The following is a 21,222-nucleotide window of genomic DNA, read 5'->3' as shown; positions in this document are numbered from 1 at the left end:
GTGTCGCTTCATCCTTGGCAGCACAGCGTTAAAACGTACTCCTCCCTACTGTTCGACTTCATTTGTGGCTTCAGTACTTCACGAGCAGTACATGTCAAAGTCGTTTTGCGTCCACATAATAATTATCGTTCAAAGTCTCCGAAAGCCGCAGAGAAACTGGCAGAGATTTCTTGTGCGAACAGAACCACGGGCTTCTTTTTCTAAGAAGGCGATTTGCGGCCTGTCCAGCACAGAGCGTCATGGCCCAAGTGGCTGCGGTGACCAGCAGTGGCGACAGCACCATGGATGAGACGGAAACCGCATTTGTGACCGCCGACTGCACGGAGGTTTTCCTGGTCGGGCTGGGCCTAGTCTGCCTTGTGGCTCTCGCGACAGTCCTGGTCTGGTACTTGTTCTTCTACGCTCCCCCTGAAGAAAATGGCGGCCGGAAAGAGGTGAACTTCACGCGACTCCTCGAGCAATCACTGACCCGATCCATTCCACCGTGCATGAACTTTTACCGCTTCGTCTGCACCGGCTGGATCAATGGACGCGCCAACAGTCACCTCAGCATCGCCGAGACCGTGGCAAAGCAGACCATGCTGGACGCGCGAGACGCTCTCCAAGACTCTGCAAGACACCTTCGTGAGAAACAGGCCGCCAGGGAGTCGCTGCTCAGTCGTACCGATGACGACACGTCGATCCAGAAAAGGGATAATGTGTCTTATGAATTCCTCAAGCGGAGACGTGAGCAGGCCGGGGAGCTTTCGAGTAGAAGAACGAGACAGCCGGTGCCTTCGGAGACACGGACATCGAGCCGCTCAGCCGTGCTGAAGGCAGCCACCATGTTCGAGTCCTGCACCAGAGTCGTCGCGGAAAAGAAGTCCGACACCGAGAAACTGGCGCAGTTCATGAAGCAGTACACCAAGTTTCCGGATGTACAGGCTGCGGACGCGGCCACGCTGATTGCCATCATGGTGGAACTCTCCCTCACCTGGAAGCTGCACACAATGTTCGCGGTTGATCTCTTCGTCGACCATGACGAAGACGGACGCGTGACGGTGCACATCGGCAAGAATGACGAGCTGCTCTCCTGGCTCCTGTGGCGAAACATTCTCAAGGACTCCGGCAAGCTGGAGGAATTTTTCCTGATGCACCTTGCGGCACTACCGGGATTCCAGCTGTCCGAAGCCGAAGAACTGTCCGCTGCGATAAGCGAAGCAGACTCGAACATAATAGCGGCGCTTTATGTGGATGAGAGGCATCCGGAAGCCCTCACATACAACCAGCTACCGGCACTCGTACCGGATGTCGGGGCTCAAGTCTGGGTCGAGGCCGTAAACAAGCAAATCGAACCGCATTTCAGGGTCCAGCGCGAGCATTACGTCAAGATTGGGAACGCTGACGCCTTGAGACAGGTGGGGAAGCTGATGCAGCACGCCGATAACGCTCTGACCCTGTTTATCGGGTGGCATATTTTGCGCCAGCTCGCACCGAGAGCTTCGTACAAGGCGGCCAGCTTTGTATTCAAGGACAAGGAGAGCTACGTCGACGACTGTTTTCGGCGCGTCGTCGAAGTCATGCCGCTCGCTGCCAGCTACCCCTATCTGATCAGGAAGCCGACACCTAGTGCTGAGGTGAGGCCGAATGAGTCTCCATTGTACTAATATTTGGCTGCGCGAATAAGACAAAGAAAGAGGACACCCTATTCAAAACTGTTCATTGGTATCAATGGCTCATGTCCAACATTCTTGGACAAAGTTTTTAATATTGGAAAATTGTAAAATACTTTTGCGAATTATTGAAGGTAATGGTTCATTTTTGTTTCAAACTTACAGCGATAGTTGTTAGGCGTCCATCCCTTGGTTTCGCGTCGTCGATCCCGCCGCTGTGGCTCAGTGGTTAGGACGCTCGGCTCTTGATCCGGAGTTCCCGGGTTCGAACCCGACCCCTGCGGCTGCGCTTCTATGGAGGCGAAACGCTAAGGCGGCCGTGTGCTGTGCGATGTCAGTGCACGTTAAAGACCCCAATTGGTCGAAATTATTCCGAGGCCCTCCACTACGGCACCTCTTTCTTCCTCTCTACTTTAACTCCCTCCTTTATCCCTTCCCTTACGGCGCGGTTCAGGTGTCCGCCGAGATGTGATTCAGATACTGCGCCATTACCTTTCCACCAAAACCAATTTTCATTTTTACTTCGCATTTCGATGAAAGCGAAATGCTAGATATCCGTATACTATGCGATGTCAGTGCACGTTAAAAAACTCAAGAAGGTCGAAATTATCCAAGCCCTTCACTACGGCGACCCTCATAGCTTTAGTCGCATTAGGACGTTAAACCTATAAAACCAAACCAAATGTGTCATAATCTTTTTAGTTCACCCATTCAAACCAATACACAATTTTCAATTAGGGAAACAAGCAAGACTAACGATTCATATTTTTTTTTACTTTTCTGCGTCATTTTTCTATTTGCGCGGCCAGGTACTATTCTGTGCAAAAACTAGCCCGCCAGAAAATGCTACTTCGGTGCGCATGTCGACTGCAACTTCCTTCAATACTCAAGTATGGCAATTCCAGTGTACGCCACGGCTAGAAGTACTTGTTGCTGGGCGCGTTGAATCATGGCTACCAGTAACAACAAAAGGCGCAAAAATTAAAGACACACAGGAGGCGAAGCTGACGGGACGAGCGCAAACGTCCAATTGATGTCACTGCTTTCAAAGTTACGTCTTGCAAAGGCAGTGATAAAAAAAGGCCGCAATCACTGCCTATATAAGCTGTTACTTTGAGGGCAATAAAACCAATTGAAAGTTTGTGTTCGTGCCGTCAATCTAGTCTTCTGTGTGTGTCCTTTACGTGTATGCATTTTGTTCTTAATAGAAACTACTGTGGGGCGTATGGTTCTATATAGTATGGTTCTGTATGTCGAGGTGCGCAAAAAAAACTAGGCAGTGGCTTAGCTCTGGTTAAACCTGGATATACAAGCGAAAAGCTTCAGTTATGTTTGGTTTGACGTCATGGTTATCCTTCGTAGCTTAACCATGACGTGATATCCTTTGGCTACGTTTAGCTTTGGCTTTATCATTTTTTCGCTGTTGTGCAGTCAACTCTCAAGCGAGTGCTTCTGGATCGGACAAATTTAGTTTCTCAGCTTTTCTGCGTAGTCTAGCAGCAGCCGCACTCTCCTTCCATTCCATGTCGAGTGCGCACGCCTATTCCCTGGCAAGTACATTATACAGCCTCCCTGCGCATGCACATGACGCACATGTGCAGTAGCGCGCGGCTGCGCCGAAAGGTCAGGCGACGGAGTCGGCGGCGGCCACCTGCGCCGTTTGTGACGTCACTCGTGCTCCGACATACGCCGGCTCGCGCGAAGCGCGGTGTTGACTAGCGTAGTGAAACTTTTCGCTTCAAAAGATATGAGTTCGTGCAGCCTCTGGCAGCACTAATAAATTGTCCTACAGCGCAAACGCGCACCGCTGCCTAGAAATACCAGAACAGCAATCGTTCACTGGCCTATGCAACTGCCTTGCTACCGTACCGTTGTATTTGCTCCGAACCACGCAGTGTACAACACTCGTATCCTGTATCTTTGTCGCTGCGTCTACATTTAGGCCCAGGCGAAGAAGGTGATCAAGGATCTAAGAAAGGAGTTCACCGCCATCTTCAAAAACGTCCCGTGGATGGACAACCCGACCAAGAACTCTGCCGATCGCAAGATGGACGCCATGGACGAGGTCTTGATCAAGCCCGTCTTCCTAGTCTCCGAAGACGCGCTGGACCAGCACTACGTCGACTTCGCAACGCACGAAGACTACCTGACCACGTCACTGCAGGCTGCACGGTCCGCGACTAGGCTGTCTGTGAGTAGCCTTGCAGCTGGAGTAACCAGCGCCAGGCTCTCCTTCTCCCCGCTCGAGGTAAACGCTTTCTACGAGCGGGAACTGAACGCCATGTTCATCGCCGCCGGCATCATGCAGTCTCCGTACCTGGGCGAGAAGGCGTCCATCGCGTTCAACTACGCCGGACTGGGAGCGGTCGTGGGTCACGAAGTGATGCACGGCTTCGACGACCGCGGCAAGGACAGGGACGCCAAGGGCCGCCTCCGAGACTGGTGGTCTCCGGCGGTCCTCGATTCTTACAACGACAAGGTTGAATGCATCCAGAAGGCCTACGGCGCCCAGCAGGACTCCTCGGAAGAGATCGTCGCGGACTTCGCGTCTTTGCCGGCCGCTCTGGGCGCCTACAGGCACCGGGCGTACATCCAGGAACGCGGGCAGACCCCGACCTTCTTGGAGTTCTCGGGCGAGCAGATCTTCTACTTGAACTACTGCTTCAAGCTCTGCTCCCGGGACGTCACCGGAGGCCCGCTGCGGCAGCGCGGCCATTACAGCACCGACGAGAGCCGATGCAACGTTCCGCTGAGGCACTTGATAGAATTTGCCGACGCTTTCGATTGCTCGCCGCAAGATGAGATGGTTGCCTCGGGCAAGTGTTCCTTCTGGGACCTCGCCGTGGGCCAGGTTCACATCAATGAGGAAGTGCTGCATGACCCTGAGGCACCCCTGCACGAGAGTATAGTTACCGCGAGTGATTAATCTTTGTTCTACTCTGGGGTTTTTATGTACCAAAACCGTTTCCTGTGTGACTGAAGCAGCGGCAGCGCTTATGGTGGTTGGTCCTGACTGCGCTATAGAACTGCGCTTTCAAGTCAGCTTGATATCACGAACGTCCTCGCGCCTTGTATTATTTTCATTCGTATTAAGGGTCTTGTGTATCAATAGGTATTTGTTTGCTTTTATTCATCGCATCATGTGAAATGAATCAAGCCATACAGCTGTCGTATTTGTCTTAATGTTGTTATACCACTGTAATTACTTTCTGTGCTAATCTCTTCGAACGTTTGGACTGCATTAATGCGTATGAGCGGAGAAATATGTCACGGACTGGTCTTATCACCCCACCGCTACCGGCACCGGAAGTTTAGCGAACTTAGCTAGCATGCCTCCTTACGTACTTGTGAGCGCTCGTAACCGAAAAAGGAAAGTATGCAAAATAAATGCGTCTGTTTACAGATTGCGCGAGCTCATCTCCACTGAGCTAGTCAATGGCATTTTGTGCGCGAAGTACTTAGCGGCTTCCGGAAAACGCGTTTTCGATCAATAGCAGGAAGTTTGACACACTACCCTGTACATCTCGTGCCAGGCGCGGGGTTTCGGTCTCCAATGACGTGTCATTAGTCGTCGGGTCGATGAATCGAACCTGCCACGCTTGGCACGTTTCGTGACTGGGAGGTTCGCAGAAATTCTGCTTCTTTCTGGGACTGTAGAAGCGATGTGCCTACTTAGGTACGTGCACCACCTACACGGGCTTTGGCGCGTATAGATTCGTTGTTGTAATCCATAGATTCCTACAACTGGGCGCCTCCCTTACAAAAATGGTCTATAGACAGTCTATGGATTTGTTATAGATTCTATTGCCTTCCTATAGATGTTTCCTTTTGTATATTCACAGTCTATAGACTGTCTATAGACTGTCTATGACTGTATACAGGTCTACTAAAAGTGTATGTCCATAAATCTATAGATTGTCTGTAGACTGTCTATAGGATTTGTATTGCCTATAGGCTGTTCTCTAGGGTTTGTCTATAGAGAGTCTATAGACTTCATACAGTAGTTTATGGAAGTCTATAGCCTGTCTATAGGATTTGTATTGCCTATAAACTGTTCTCTAGGGTTTGTCTATAGAGTGTCTATAGACGTTATAGACAGAAGCCTATGGACAGTCTGTACACTGTCTAAAGAAATTTTTGTAAGTGCTCCGCCTCCAGGGTAATTTGCGATCTTTAAAGGAAATTATCGAAACGATGTCATCTAAGAAGGTAACGCGAGAGTAGGGATTCAATCACACATGAATGGACATTTAGTCTTGGAAATGTTTCGTTCTTGAACTCATGAGGGCATCTGGAAAATTTTGCCGAATAGCTACAATTCTGTTCTCCTGCTTTTCCACTAATCACGCACACAACCTGGACACATTTCTTATTGTGTAAATAGTTTGTACATATTACCTCTCCCCCTATCCTCTCTTCCTGTCCCATCACCTCTTTCATTTCATTTTTCCATTCTGCCTGCTGTCCTTTATTTCCGCTGCCCCAGCTCAGGTGCTTCAGTATCGATGGCAGATGCCGGGGCTAGCAAAAATCTTTTCCTTCCTTTTTGCTATTATTTTTAATAAAACCACTACCACCACCCAGCGATTCCCCAATTCACTTCAATTATTTACATTAAGGGGGCACAGAAAACAAACGAAATATTGCTGCAAGAGGTCCCGAAGTGTAAGATTTCCAGCAGGACTATTAGGAAAAATCGCTATTCCAGAGAAAGAGGAAGCTACGCACTGCAGACACGCTCTGCACAATACTATAACTACTTTTCCCATCAAAACGTTCCTGTTTCCAGCAATTAACCGCAAGTGTCTTGGCCACTCCCCCGTAGTGGGTATGTGCCAGCTTTATTTGAGTTTAACCAACCAACCAAGTTTGACGCTGACTACTTCGACAGAGGAAAATTTCTATTCGTATTTAATTATACGAAAAATCTCAAGTGATGAAAACGCGTAATTAAAGCCGACTGTCTAAAGCACCATGCCTCAGTTTAAATCACCATTACATGGTGTAAAGCAAAATCAGTACTGCAAAGCTTAGCACACACTATCCAAAGCCCCGTGATGCAGCCAAATTACTGGACATATTTCGATGTCGATATCTCCAAACCTTTGGTGTCATGTCTGCCGCCATTATAGGCAATTATTTCTACTGCAAACGTTCAAGTTAAAAACAAACGAACCTCTACGGCGCGATGGGAAGCCGGCAAGGACACGCATGAGTCGGAAATGCATGGCTCTGAAGTTACCTTATGGGCTTCATCGCGCGTCATTTTGCGAAAATGGCCCTTGGCACTAATGACATTTTGGGCGCTGGCATTGCTTACAGTGAAGCCTGATGCGACATACGCTTGGGCGCCTCGAGGCATGTTTTGCTACTCACTCTCGCCACTTTTGTTGATGTTTTTCAGCGAATGGCGAGGCCGATGTCTCCTCTAGCTTATATCTGTGCATCGCCATCTTTGTAGTCAGATATGAGCTTAGTCAGTCCGTTTGTCATGCACTTGCTGCTGACACGTCCGAGAGACCCGGTGGTGCTATCGGAGTGGTTGAAATAAGCCCCGCCGCGGTGGCTCAGTGGTTAGGGCGCTCGACTACTGATCCGGAGTTCCCGGGTTCGAACCCGACCGCGGCGGCTGCGTTTTTATGGAGGAAAAACGCTAAGGCGCCCGTGTGCTGTGCGATGTCAGTGCACGTTAAAGATCCCCAGGTGGTCGAAATTATTCCGGAGCCCTCCACTACGGTACCTATTCTTCCTTTCTTCTTTCACTCCCTCCCTTATCCCTTCCCTTACGGCGCTGTTCAGGTGTCCAACGATATATGAGACAGATACTGCGCCATTTCCTTTCCCCCCCAAAAAAACCAATTATTATTATGGTTGAAATAAGTGAAGTCCTGGATGGCTTGAAAAGGATCCCCAAAATATACAGTTTAAAAAGTAAAAAAACGTTAGAAACTAAATGAACCCACGCGTGGACATTGTACAGCTACAAATACCTTATTTCGATAACTTCAGAGGAGAACGTAAAAACTGAACATTGCGTCAACATAGCCTAGCACTGCCTCGTGAACACGAGATTATGGAGAACAAAAAGAAACTGCTCGCTATGCAGTTTCAAAGAAAGCTTGTTTATTTGTTGTACATAAATATTTGTGATTTTCTTAAACATAAATATGGTCATAGACATTTATGAAGTGTAAATAATTTCTCGGGTTTTCGGCTGCCTGAATAACAAGGTAAAACTTACGGCGTCCGATGGTTAAGCGACAATTTACTCTGCGGCAACTTCAGCAGCGGCATTTCTCTCGATGTTTCGTGCTCATAGTATCGGTCGAGAGGTCCTCGGGTGCAGGGTTTTCTGTTGAACAGTAGAGTGGACCTCTTGAGGCATCCGTGAGAATACCATACAGCTTCGGAAGAGTGAGAACTTGAGTTCTAGCACAACATGGACATACAGCGCTAGGCTTAGCATTCCAGCTGTATTTCACACCAAAGCAGCACTGAATTAGAAATATTTGAGGGCGTCTGAGAGTGGCTCAGGAACACAGGCTTGAATTCTCGGTGTTGCCAGCTGTCAAGGTTCGTGTGTTATCCGCGTAAGCAAAGTGTAGTGGTCAAATTACTCCGATGTCCACTGAAGAGTATTTGTACCTATCACCGGCGTGAATAATTCACGCTGAAATATAGGTGACCAACAAAAGCCCTCATCGGTTGCCTCGACACCGTTTATGAAATCATCACGGTCACACAGCTATTCCATTTCTGAAAAAAGGGTCACCGCGATGACACCAAAGCGCGAGGTTTAGCTATGACATTCGGTAAGCTGAGCTTTGGTCTTCGTACACTGTGTACACAAACTGTAGCCTGTATAGGAGCACAAAAGGAGTAATTTGTCTTCTAGCGGATTCCTTTTAAGGAGTTAAGCATGCCGCCTAAGCCCTGGGGTAGATTTTCATCACTGAAAATGCAAAAACTTATGGCTGGCAACAGAAACAGGTCAGTTCCTTCTTCAAAACACGCGAAGTTCTAGCAGTTCCGAAAATCTTAACCAAGGTTTTAATAATAATAATAATAATAATAATAATAATAATAATAATAATAATAATAATAATAATAATAATAATAATAATAATAATAATAATAATTGGTTTTGGGGGAAAGGAAATGGCGCAGTATCTGTCACATATATCGTTGGACACCTGAACCGCGCCGTAAGGGAAGGGATAAAGGAGAGAGTGAAAGAAAAAAGGAAGAAAAAGGTGCCGCAGTGGAGGTCTCCAAAATAATTTCGACCACCTGGGGATCTTTAACGTGCACTGACATCGCACAGCACACGGGCGCCTTAGCGTTTTGCCTCCATAAAAACACAGCCGCCGCGGTTGGGTTCGAACCCGGGAATTCCGGATCAGTAGCCGAGCGCTCTAACCACTCAGCCACCGCGGCCGGTACCGAGGTTTTGAATCTTCTCTATTTGCTAACCTTAACACCTCCGGTGACGCTTTTAGAAACCTCTTCCTATTCCTAATTTCATCAAGTCGCTATGCTTTGCAGTGGGAATAATGCCTCCATTGCCAAGAGTAAGCATTTCGTATATTTAGTGATTGAAATCTACTGCTGGGCTTGGAGAGCATACCCCGCTTCTGAAAGGGACTGCGCTTGAGGACAACTTCCTTCCTTTTTACTTCCATTTAGGCTCATTCGTGCTTCGAGCGCGCAAACTAGTTGACTGGGATTGCTTCTTGCTCGTCGATCTCGTCGCAGCAACATTTTACTTTCCTTTCCGTGTCCGGCGCGGCAGCGGATCTTCATGAATCAGTAACCATCCTCTCGTACAGCACGGGACGCTGTCGTCTGCCCCTGACGTCAACGAGGAAAGCCATGCAGACAGCAGGCAATCCCACTGAACTCTGTGCAGTGGTGCATGTCCGTCTGCCAGCTTCCCACTTCCGTTCGGCACGGTTTCACGTGATCACCTCGTAGAAACACGCGCAATTAAGTCACGCATTCTCAGATACCTCGCAAAGTGCCTGTCACGTGACACACGTCTTCCCCGAAGCCTGTCACGCCGGAACGCCGGCAAGCGACATCTATCGTCTCAACCCGGAAACTGCTCGTCGTTAGTTATGCACAAGCATCTCTCGTTCCCACTATAAACGAGACAACGAGAACGCTGGTTCGAAGCTCAGACGCGCGGCCCAGCTACACTTCTCCATGTCCTCGTCAAGGAATTCCTGTACCTGTTTATACTTCACTGTGGTCCGCTGTCAAATGAGTGTAGAACAGTGTTGTGATCGCTCAATTTCATTCCACCGATTGAGCCGTTAACATACGTAGCCGTCTTTCGAAGTCACTCGGTGCGGGCGGCACTGTGTCCCGAACGGTCACTGGCGCTGCATTATTGACGACAGTGACCAGCCATGCAAGACTATGGGCCGTCACCGCCATCTGGGGGCGTCTGCGCACGCTAGGCGAAGGAGGTGGGACCCCGGTGTTTGATCGGCCGTTGGCCGGCTCTGATACGTGATCCGGGTTTAGAGTGTACGTGTACATGATCCGGCGGACGACACCGCAGTGTTTATGTGCGCGGACTTGTTTTGTTGAAGTTGTTTTTTCTCCTGTGCGGACTGCTGCGATGCCGCGGCCACTGTTTCTGTTTGCAATGCGTCCCTTTTTGTGTTGTGTGTTTTTGCCATCGTCGTTGAGGCTAGCCTTTCCTGTGGACGTCCGGCTTAGGTATTGAACGCACGGCGTTCTGACACGTCACCATCGAGAAACGAAAGGGCAGAGCGCACTGGACGTCAGTGACATAACTTAGGTGGCGGTTGAAAAACTTCCGTGTAGATTGATGCCGCATCCGGTTGCCCTAAAAAGTGAATTTCAGCAAAACTTGCTGCTGGGCTGGTTGACCTTTCATGATTTTGATGAACCAGCGCAAAGAACAGAGCGAACTAGACGGGAAAGCTTCCGTCCATGTCGTCCTCCTTCATGTTCAGGTCGGCGCGCAAACCAACTAGCCGCCATTACAGCATTGCTTGATTCTCCTGCCGTCTAGAGTCCGTTGTGTTCTTTGCACTGTTTCACCAAAAACGCTCAAAAAGTGATTGCACGTCACTTATGTCATTCGTTCTGACCGCTTTTTTTGTGCCGTAACATCACGAGACTAGATGGCCGTGCTTCTGTCCAGGAATAATTTCTAAGCGGAAGGCTTTAAGATCATAGCCACGCAAGAATTCTTGAAGTCTGTGCACTAAGGAGCCTAATTTTTACAAAAAATGGACAGAAACGAGGCGTAGCTTTTTCAATTCAGTTCAGTTCATTTATTTTTCAGAGCAGTTACAAAGACAATTCTGAGTGGTCCCCTGTACGTAAAGGTATTCTTGGTAACTTGGCGACTGCCCAGGGGCCATAGTACAAGACATATCAGCCAAAGCAGCTGATAAACAGGCAAACTATAGAAACTGCTTCACATCAAAATTGAAAAAATATGTACAAAAATATTAGCATCAAAAACGCACATCCATATGAAACAACCATAAAAAAGTAAATCTGTTATAATATGGACGCACACAATGTAAATACAATTGAACTCATTTAATAACAATAATTGGTTTTTTGGGGGGAAAGGAAATGGCGCAGTATCTGTCTCATATATCGTTGGCCACCTGAACCGCGCCGGAAGGGAAAGGATAAAGGAGGGACTGAAAGAAGAAAGGAAGAAAGAGGTGCCTTAGTGGAGGGCTCCGGAATAGTTTCGACCACCTGGGGATCTTTAACGTGCACTGACATCGCACAGCACACGGGCGCCTTAGCGTTTTTTATGAAGGTCGAAATTATTCCGGAGCCCTCCACTACGGCGCCTTTTTTTCTTCTTTCACTCCCTTCTTTACCCTTCCCTTACGGCGCGGTTCAGGTGTCCAACGACATATGAGACAGATACTGCGCCATTTCTTTGCCCCCCCCCCAAAAAAAAAAACTATTATTATTAAATGAGTTCAATTGTCTTACATTGTGTGCTTCCATATTATAACATACCTCCTTTTTCATGGTTGTTTCATATGGATGTGCGTTTTTGATGCTAATATTTTTGTACATATTTTTTTTTCAATTTTGATGTACGGCAGTTTCTATTGTTTGCCTATTTTTATCATTTAACAATTCATAATCTTACCTAGGCAGGGCACACCAATAAGAGTTTTCGTTACATTAAGTTATGTTTCAAAGACTGAAACTGGCATTGGGTGCGGAAATAGGGAACTGTCCAATATGAAAGGTTTCTAATGCACACATCTGTTGTTCTCTGTTGTAATGATGCCAGGAGTTTAAGAAGATTTATAGCTCCTGCGGAGGAGAAACAGAGCCCGCTTAATAGCTGACGTTCGTAACTGTGCGTGGATCGAATAATCTCATATTTCGTAAATAGGTTTTTTTGTGGTTTTCTCTATGCCAACGTTCTCCACATGGCGCGAAACTTTTTTTTCTGGAGCACATTGATTTTATAGCTATTTCGTTTTGTGGCAGAGCTCCAAACAAGTCTACAGTAATTTTTTGAGGTGATAATAGCGCATGATATAACTGCAGTTTAATTTATTCTGATAGCATCCCATCTTAGATGAGGATTAAGAGAACACTAAAAATCTTATGCTCATCTACTAAACAGCACCAATAACGATGTTGATTACTCTTGACGCTACCCTTTACAAGGAATAAGCTTAAGAAAGCGATCTTGATTTTAATCGTCTGCGTAACTATGATATTTGAGCGCTTTTATCTATATTTAATCCGCGAAGAATCTTTACTTTCTACAGCCATTGAAATACTCCGGCACGATTAGGAAACTAGCGCGGCGGCGGCGCAAGCAGATAGGCGATGGTGTGGATTGTATTAAAAAATTGGTGGGACCTGCGGAGGAAAGATCGTCCAAAACTTTCATCTAAAAGCAACATCTATCACCTAATAATAGAAGTTGCAACCCAAGATGGAAAACTCGTTGAGAACCGTTCGTGTAAACAAAGAGATTCCAACATCGCTTCTGTCCTGGGGGCCAGTACACTGTAAACAGAGAGGTGTAAATAGGAGTAAGCTGTCCTCTAGCTAGAATGCAGTTTACTCTCTTTTTTACTCCCATATAGGTGTACTGAAGTTTAGAGTGTTCATCTCTCATTCTGGTTTCCTCCTCCTCAGACGGTGCTCCTGGTGGATCCCCAGAGCTCGGAGTCTTCCGACAAGAGCCGCAACGGAAGCAGCCAGCGCAAGGTGGTCAGCCACCGGTACACCTTCGACTGGACCTTCGACGAGAGGAGCTCGCAGGCACGTAACGTATACACAGTCGTATTTAATGAGAAATCATATCCGGAGCCCTCCACCAGGGCACCTCTTCCTTCCTTTCTTCTTTCACTACCTCCTTTATCCCTTCTCTTACGGCGCGGTTCAGGTGTCCGCCGATATATGACAGATACTGCGCCATTTCCTTTTCCCCCAAATAAACAATTATTATTATTATTATTATTATTAAATGAGTTCAATTGTATTACATTGTGTGCTTCCATATTATAATAGATTCTTTTTTGTGGTTGTTTCATATAGATGTGCGTTTGTTATGCTAATATTTTTGTACATATTTTTTTTCAATTTTGATGTGAGGCGGTTTCTATCGTTTGCCTGTTTATCAGGTGCTTTGGCTGATGTCTTGTACTATGGGCCCTGGGCAGTCGCCAAGTTACCAAGAACACCTTTACGTACAGGGGACCATTCAGAGTATTATTATTATTATTATTATTATTATTATTATTATTATTATTATTATTATTATTATTATTATTATTATTATTATTATTATTATTATTATTATTATTATTATTAAATGTGCTATGTCGGCGAAAACTGCCAGTTATTCCTCTGAAGCCTGTGTAGGTGACGTATGTGCGCGTGTATAAGGTCAAGAGGTGGAATCCAAGTTCTGATATGACTAACAATCAGTGGCTAGTAGTAAAGTGCATTCGAGCGAACTTATAACGTGAATTTCGTTCGTTAGGTCCAATGCTCGAAGTAAGTGGATTCTCTGCTTAGCAGCCAAAAATAAGTCCGCCAAAAGCGACGTTTATTTCATAAAAGGAACTGCGTTATGAACGTCTATTTCTTCACCCTAATAATGATGTTAGTTGGTTTTGGGGGAAAGGAAATGGCGCAGTATCTGTCTCATATATCGTTGGACACCTGAACCGCGCCGTAAGGGAAGGGATAAAGGAGGGAGTGAAATAAAGGAAGAAATTTCTTCATCCTACCGCTACTCTTTTCGGCTCTCCACGACGCTCATGTTCTCCGCGGCTGAAACCCTTGCTGTTAACTATCGACTTTAGGGACAGGATATATCTTATCGTGGCTGAAGCGCCCACTGGTGGCAGGTGAGCCACAGTAATTAAATCCCTACCGATAGAAGACTGCGAGTACTATAGGCGTTCAACGACTTCGTCAGAGCACGTGGTTCTGCGACATCGTGGTCCGCAGGAACGTAGTCATACTTCAGAGACTGAACCCACAACCAACTGATAAGTGCGGAAAACGGAAGCCTAATCAGTCTCTGCACGCTGTTTTCTATCCACGCAGGAGGAGGTGTACCGTCAGGTGGGCAAGCCCTTGGTGGAGAACCTCCTACAGGGCTTCAACGGAGCCGTGTTCGCCTACGGGGCCACGGGTGAGCATTTCCAGCCGAGCCACACTATAGTGCTCGCGTGCTTAATGAAAGAAACCATTAGCAAGAGAGAGAGAGCAGCACGAGGAAACTGTTGTCTTGTGAAATGTAACAAGGCAAGTCGTGCTGTGTAAAAAACAGGAAGTTTGCATCAGAGGATTGCGATGTCCACGCTAAAATGTAAGAGACAGTGCGCCAAAAGAAAAAACTTGGAGGACGCTTAAGCTTCGTCTTTAAGAGTGAGACGCGACAGCGTGTCGCAGCTAGCGTTCCCGAGGAGTTCACAGAACGCCATCGGCCGTTCCGCGTGACGCCGGCCCGTTGGACAATTTAAGGAAAGGACGCCTGTCTCGCATATCTTTGTGGACACCTGAACCGGGCCGTAAGGGAAGGAAAATAAAATGAACAATTGCTTCTAAGGAAAGGAAATGACGCCTGTCTCACAATTCTCGTTGGACACCCGTACCGCGCAGTAAGGGAAGGAAAATCCCTTCCCTTACGGGGCGGTTCAGGTGTCTACCCAAGATGCGCCATTTTTCGCTCACGGCCAACGCCGCCGACGACACCAGCTTCTCTGCGACACGAGCTCCTTAACACTGTCACGTAGGCCGCCGCGGTGGCTAAGTGGTTGCGGCGCTCGGCTGCCGGCCCGAAAGACGCGGGTTCGATCCCGGCCGCGGCGGTCGAATTTCGATGGAGACGAAATTCTAGAGGCCCGTGTACTGTGCGATGTCAGTGCACGTTAAAGGACCCCAGGTGGTCGAAATATCCGGAGCCCTTCACTACGGCGTCTCTCATAGCCTGAGTTGCTTTGGGACGTTAAACCGCTATAAACCAAACCAAACCTTAACACTGTCGCGTTAAAAATGGATGGATGGATGGATGGATGGATGGATGGATGGATGGATGGATGGATGGATGGATGGATGGATGGATGGATGGATGGACGGACGGACGGACGGACGGACGGACGGACGGACGGACGGACGGACGGACGGACGGACGGACGGACGGACGGATGGATGGATGGATGGATGGATGGATGGATGGATGGATGGATGGATGGATGGATGGATGGATGGATGGATGGATGATAATAATAATAATAATTCGTTTTGGGGGTAAGGAAATGGCGCAGTACCTGTCTCATACATCGTTGGACACCTGAACCGCGCCGCAAGGGAAGAGATAAAGGCGGGAGTGAAAGAAGGAAGAGAGAGGTGCCGTAGTGCAGGGCTCCGGAATAATTTCGACCACCTGGGGATCTTTAACGTGCACTGACATCGCACAGCACACGGGCGCCTTAGCGTTTTGCCTCCATAAAAACACGGCCGCCATGGTCGGGTTCGAACCCGTGAACTCCGGAACAGTAGCCGAGCGCCCTAACCACTGAGCCACCGTGGCGGGTAATGTGAGGCAAATTATAATAAAAAGCAACAGGAGGCCAGGGTGCAGGAATTAGCGTAACGTCGGTCCTGATACAATTAAGTCTGACGCTGCGCCTGAGCCGCTTGATAGCTCCTCTCATTTTGTGCGCATGCGCAGATGTATCAGTGGGGGTATACATATAACGGGGCACTTGCCAGTGTGGTATAGCCATGGAGAAGGAGAGCGAAATTGCTGCTCAGCGGCAATGGATGCTCAGCGTAGTTCACGCTACATATATCCTGGCATAGCCGAGCTAAACCACTGCTAATTTTTCCCATGATAGACGCTGAATTCTCATCTATTTTTCTCATGATACACGCTGAATCGATAAAGCGCACATGTAGCAAGCGCGCATCGCGTGGTACAGCGAGCCTTCTGCGCGTCTAAGTAGCACGTGTTCCGATTCTGCTATAAAGGCAACGGAAAGTATTATGGCGCTGCGTATACGCGTAAATGGCCAGTGTGAAATAGTAGCAGGGGTAATAAAGTTTATTAATGTCTGAGTATTATATGGCTCAGTTTGAGGTCATTTGTCCGCAAAACGTGCCTGCAAAATGCGTCCGCAGAAAACGGCAGCATGTCATGTGAAACGATATAATGTGGTATCATGTCGAGTTACATGACAATGATGGACAAGTCACGACACAACTATCTAATGTGGCGTCCTACCAGGTCATGTGACAATTATGTAATGTGACGTCACTACAAGTCACCTGACAACGATGTGGTGTAGTTTCACACCAAGTCACGTGCCAACAAATGTAATGTCACGTCCCAGAGCTCTGAAAATTCCAGAAATGCTGAAATAGGAATATAGGAAAAGAAAATGGCCGGCATTGGGGTTCGAACCCAGGCCCTTGCGTGCCAGGCGGGCGCGCACCCCATAGAAGGGCGCCTAGAAGGTCACCTAGAGAACGCACTGTGGTGTGTATGACTTGGTAACGTGTGTTTTTGATGTGTACCGACGTTACAGTAATGAAAACAATTAACGTGCTAATTAGGCGTCAGAAATTGCCCGTAATAAAAAGGCGGTGTTATGGTACTTTATTGTACTGAAACAAATAGAGTGGATATGTATGAGTATATAGTGGCGTAGTATGCCGTTAAGTGTAACCTAGATAGGGATTGGTCGTTGGTGAATGGTAATAGGTAATTGGGATTAATTAGTGGTAATCGGTAATGTGATCAGTAATTGTGATTGTAATCGATGACCGTGATCGGTAATGTGTTTGTGGATTGATATTCGGTGAGAAATGAGAAGGAAAAGGAATTAAAAAAAGGAAAAGGAGGCGAAGGATTTATCGCGTCTTAAGCAGCTTAAGCGTCTTCCTAATTTTCAATGCAAAGGCATTGCTGTGGTTCATTGGCAACGACCCCCCACACTGTTGATGGCAAACGTGGTCGCGAAAAATCCCAAGTGACGTCGAAGTAGCGGCGGTGGCAGAGCGGTTATGGCGCTCGCCTGCTGACCCGAAAGACGCGGGTTCAATCCCAATCGCGGCGGTCGAATTTCGATGGAGGCGAAATTCTAGAGGCCCGTGTAGTTATCCGGAGCCCTTCACTTTTATCCGGAGCCCTTCACTTTATCCGGAGCCCATAACCCGAGTCGCTTTGGAACGTTGAACCCCCAATAAACCATTAAACATTTTTCCACCGCCCTCGCACGACCCCACCAAGGCCCGTGTAGTTGTTATCCGGAGCCCTTCACTTTTATCCGGACCCCTTCACTTTATCCGGAGTCCATAGCCTGGGTCGCTTTGGGACGTTAAACCCCCAATAAACCATTAAACCTTTTTCCACCGCCCTCGCACGACCCGACCAAGGCCCGTGTAGTTGTTATCCGGAGCCCTTCACTTTTATCCGGACCCCTTCACTTTATCCGGAGCCCATAGCCTGGGTTGCTTTGGAACGTTAAACCCCAATAAACCATTGAACCTTTTTCCACCGCCCTCGCACGACCCCGTCACCTGTGCCCAGGCGCCGGCAAGACGTACACCATGGTGGGCGCGGACAAGAGTCCCGGCCTGATGGTGCGCGTGTTCGACGACATCTTCCAGTTCGCCAAGAACAACGACGCCACCACACGCACCAGCGTGCTCATCTCCTACATGGAGGCAAGTACTCCGACGACTTCTTCCCCGTGCTTGCGTGGTGCCTTTCGCCACTCGCCATGTTTCCCCGTTCAACGCGGAACGCCAACCGTTCGGGTGGTCTCCCTTTAAAAAAATGGTCTATAGACAGTTTCTAGACTCCTTATAGACTTTATTGCTTCCCTGTAGATATTTTTTTGTCTATTTACAGTTTATAGACTGCCTACAGACAAAAGTCTACTAATAGTGTATGGCCATAAATATATTGATTGTTTATACACTTTCTATAGGATTTCCATTGCCTATAGACTGTTCTCTAGGGTTTGTCCATAAAGAAGTACGGAAAGCTGAGCAAGTTGGTTACTGTTATCCTCTTTCAACTGGTGATTTATTACGCACGTGTGTACATATACTATTCCCGCCAAACACTACACAGAACAAAAAATATTCAAGAAACACTGCGTCATCACTGAACACATTAAATCTACCTTGCTGCAAATGCATGCTCCAAACAGGTGATTTCGTGGTTAGCCAATGATAATGAGGGCTTGCTATGCATGCTGCACCCCCCCTTGTCAATATGATATGCCTCTACTAGTTCCCTTACTATCTGATCTTTATGGTTGAAGATGACGGATGTCTGATGAATCAACGGGGCGCACGTGTGCTTAGGTTGCCTGCAGTGCAGCGCCAAATTCGAACAGGCTGCCCTGTCCAAAGAATTGTGATGCTCCCTCAGCCGTTCGTTAAGACATAATTGGATAATTGTCCATAAAGATTCTATAGACTTTATAAACAAAAGTCTACGGACAGTCTATAGACTGTCTAAAGAAATTTTTGTAAGGGCTGTTTTCTGAAGAGTGTCGGTGTGTCGCTTGGTAGCTGGAGCGAAGTTGAAGTGATCGATTTATGGCCATCGCTTGCCTCAAAGGCCTCAGCGGATACGACGCTCCTTACGCAGTGTAAACAAACACTTCAATTAAAATTGTCCCGTTGGCAGAGTGGAGGCGGCACTGGTAGTGGTTTATTTATTCTAAAAACCGGAGTGCTGGCTGCGGATATTTGCCGCGTTCGGGTCGGGCGTCCCAATGGCGGCCAGCGGAAAATTAAGTGATATACTGATGGCGATTAAGCAAAAAAAGGCAGTAGTTAGGAGGAGGATGGAGGATAATGGCGAGAAGTGGAGACTGCGTAACCTTTGGAAGAACACACACACACAACTCACACGCATATAAGGGCTCCATCACTGGCCGTTATGGAGTGCCGCTTTCCGATACCGCTTGTTTGTTTCTTTTTTCACAACGTCAGTTTTTTTCTCCGAAAAGTAGCAAATCATTGTGATAATAAGTAGAAATGAATAATTGATACATGCCATAAAAAAATAATAATCGTAAATACCAATTCGAATCAATTTTGAACATGGTAGCAACAAAAGCCTCGCTGGAGAAAAACATGGCGGCGTTCGCGGGTTAGTCTGTCAGAATTCGCTGATTGGTCGACGGGTGTCTGTGACGTCATGAGACCACGTAATATGGCCGAGTAGCAGGTGCGCCAGCAGTTGGCAGTTGATAGCAGGCACGGTCGTCACGTGACATGGTCGAGCGTAGTGGCAAGCTCGTATGTCAGGTTGGCATGGAGCCAGAATCGAGGCTGCGTATGAATGAATGAATTTTTCTACTTAAAAGGGGAGGGACTACAGACGGAACGCCACAACCTATGTAGCTTGAAAGTGTCTGTCAATCGTGGCCGCAAAACACTGCTATGGTAGACCCGACCACGGATGTATATGGCGCTGCCGATAGAGTATGGGCGGCTACATAAGCTGTGCGTATGCGGCGAGCAGCAATGACATAGGAAAAGAAACAAGCAGAGAGGACTTCAGGTTTCATCTATCGCATTTTCAACACATACTCTAATTAAGTGCTCCCTACATTTTTGATGACAAGCGTTAATTTGCTTTACAGAATCGGGTGAGGTCATTAATTTAACATAGCGGGTTCATCTTAATTACCTAGTAATCTCTTAACAGCGTCCAGCGAGCTGCTGCTTATTAAATATTAACAATTATTTCCATTTTTTACTAATGGCTGAGGTTTGGAAAATCAAGCACGAGCTGGACAGCGGACTGTCTTGTCTGTTGGTAAGACTGGTAGGTGATCAGCCACGGCACGAACCCAGCACTTTCTCATAGATGAAACACCTTCTGTAACACTGTCGCCGTCAAGTCTGTAGTGGAGAATAGTTTCGTGGCTTCAGGGAATCGTGCTTTCTTTTTTTTTTTCGCGCCATTTGCCATACGACGCACTGCGGACGAATATTTCAACCGCAATGTTTTTTTCTTCATGCTGAAAATTTCACCAGTGACCGTCTTCATCTCCCAAGGAATCCTGAACACATTCATTTTGTTTAGTGCTCTTCTAGGACGACACGACGTCGCAACAGTTTATTTTTACTTTATTGTTTATGATTAGCATCTGTCACGGCTAAATAATAATACACTGAAATTGTACACAGTCGAACCTCGTTATAACGAAACGGTTTAAAACGAAATACTGGATGCAACGAAGGAATGACGATTCCCGTTTAGAAGGTCGATCAACACGCTCTATAACGAAGCTACGACTATAACGAAGTAGTCGCTGTGCCCCTTCAGACTCGTTATAACGAGATTCAACTGTATGCGTACTACGGTGCCACCATCGTACTTGCGTGCTGGAAGGAGCCCGTGCCCTAATTTCTGTCTTTTGTGGCGAGCAGATCTACAATGAGAACATCCGGGACCTGCTCAACGCCTCCAACAACTTCCTCGAGCTGCGTGAGGACCCGATGGGCGGCAACCAGGTGCTCGGACTCTCCGAGGTCGAGGTCACCAACTCCTCCGAGGTGAGAACTACGAGCCTCCTCTTGTAATAATAATAATTGGTTTTGGGGGAAAGGAAATGGCGCAGTATCTGTCTCATATATCGTTGGACACCTGAACCGCGCCGTAAGGGAAGGGATAAAGGAGGGAGTGAAAGAAGAAAGCTAGAGAGGAGTGCCGTAGCGGTGGGCTCCGGAATAATTTCGACCACCTGGGGATCTTTAACGTGCACTGACATCGCACAGCACACGGGCGCCTTAGCGTTTTTCCTCCATAAAAACGCAGCCGCCGCGGTCGGGTTCGAACCCGGGAACTCCGGATCAGTAGCCGAGCGCTCTAACCACTGAGCCAACGCGGCGGGTCCTCCTCTTGTACCGTTTTTTTTTTTTTTTGACGCGATAGCGTTAGAGCGGACGCTCGGCGGTGAAAGCCTTCCGCTTTGTCACATTAATTCGGAATTGGTCGGCAGATGTCGCGACGTCACGTTAGAATAAACCAATGAGATGAAGA

The 21,222-nt window shown here is 47.5% G+C and overlaps 2 protein-coding genes across 3 annotated transcripts in view; both read left to right on the top strand.

Moving 5' to 3' along the window:
* Positions 1-21,222, top strand: part of LOC144100121 (kinesin-like protein KIF19) — a 105,287-nt gene that overhangs the window by 45,480 nt on the left and 38,585 nt on the right. For both annotated transcript variants that reach the window (XR_013307527.1, XM_077633155.1), the window contains exons 3-6: positions 12,828-12,953; positions 14,250-14,337; positions 17,740-17,876; positions 20,610-20,735. Coding sequence is in view for 1 of the 2 variants with exons in the window: in XM_077633155.1 (XP_077489281.1) it covers positions 12,828-12,953; positions 14,250-14,337; positions 17,740-17,876; positions 20,610-20,735 (477 nt within the window). In the remaining variant the exon portion in view is untranslated. The remainder of the gene's footprint in view (positions 1-12,827; positions 12,954-14,249; positions 14,338-17,739; positions 17,877-20,609; positions 20,736-21,222) is intronic.
* LOC144101472 (neprilysin-1-like) lies at positions 240-4,578 on the top strand. Its single transcript, XM_077634654.1, has 2 exons — positions 240-1,616; positions 3,595-4,578. The coding sequence occupies exons 1-2, from the start codon at positions 240-242 to the stop codon at positions 4,576-4,578; spliced, it is 2,361 nt and encodes a 786-aa protein (XP_077490780.1).

This window comes from Amblyomma americanum, chromosome 8 (genome assembly GCF_052857255.1).
Source record: "Amblyomma americanum isolate KBUSLIRL-KWMA chromosome 8, ASM5285725v1, whole genome shotgun sequence".
NCBI classification, from domain to species: Eukaryota; Metazoa; Arthropoda; class Arachnida; order Ixodida; family Ixodidae; genus Amblyomma; species Amblyomma americanum.
The sequence above is the reverse complement of the archived record's forward strand: the minus strand, read 5'-3'. Positions and strand labels throughout refer to the sequence as shown.

What these genes read in the sequence shown, in the direction of transcription:
- LOC144101472 (XM_077634654.1), top strand. Translation starts at nt 240, where the DNA reads ATGGCCCAAGTGGCTGCGGTGACCAGCAGTGGCGACAGCACCATGGAT. An exon ending in AGCCGACACCTAGTGCTGAG is followed by an intron (nt 1,617 to 3,594) that starts GTGAGGCCGAAT and finishes GTCTACATTTAG; the next exon opens with GCCCAGGCGAAGAAGGTGAT.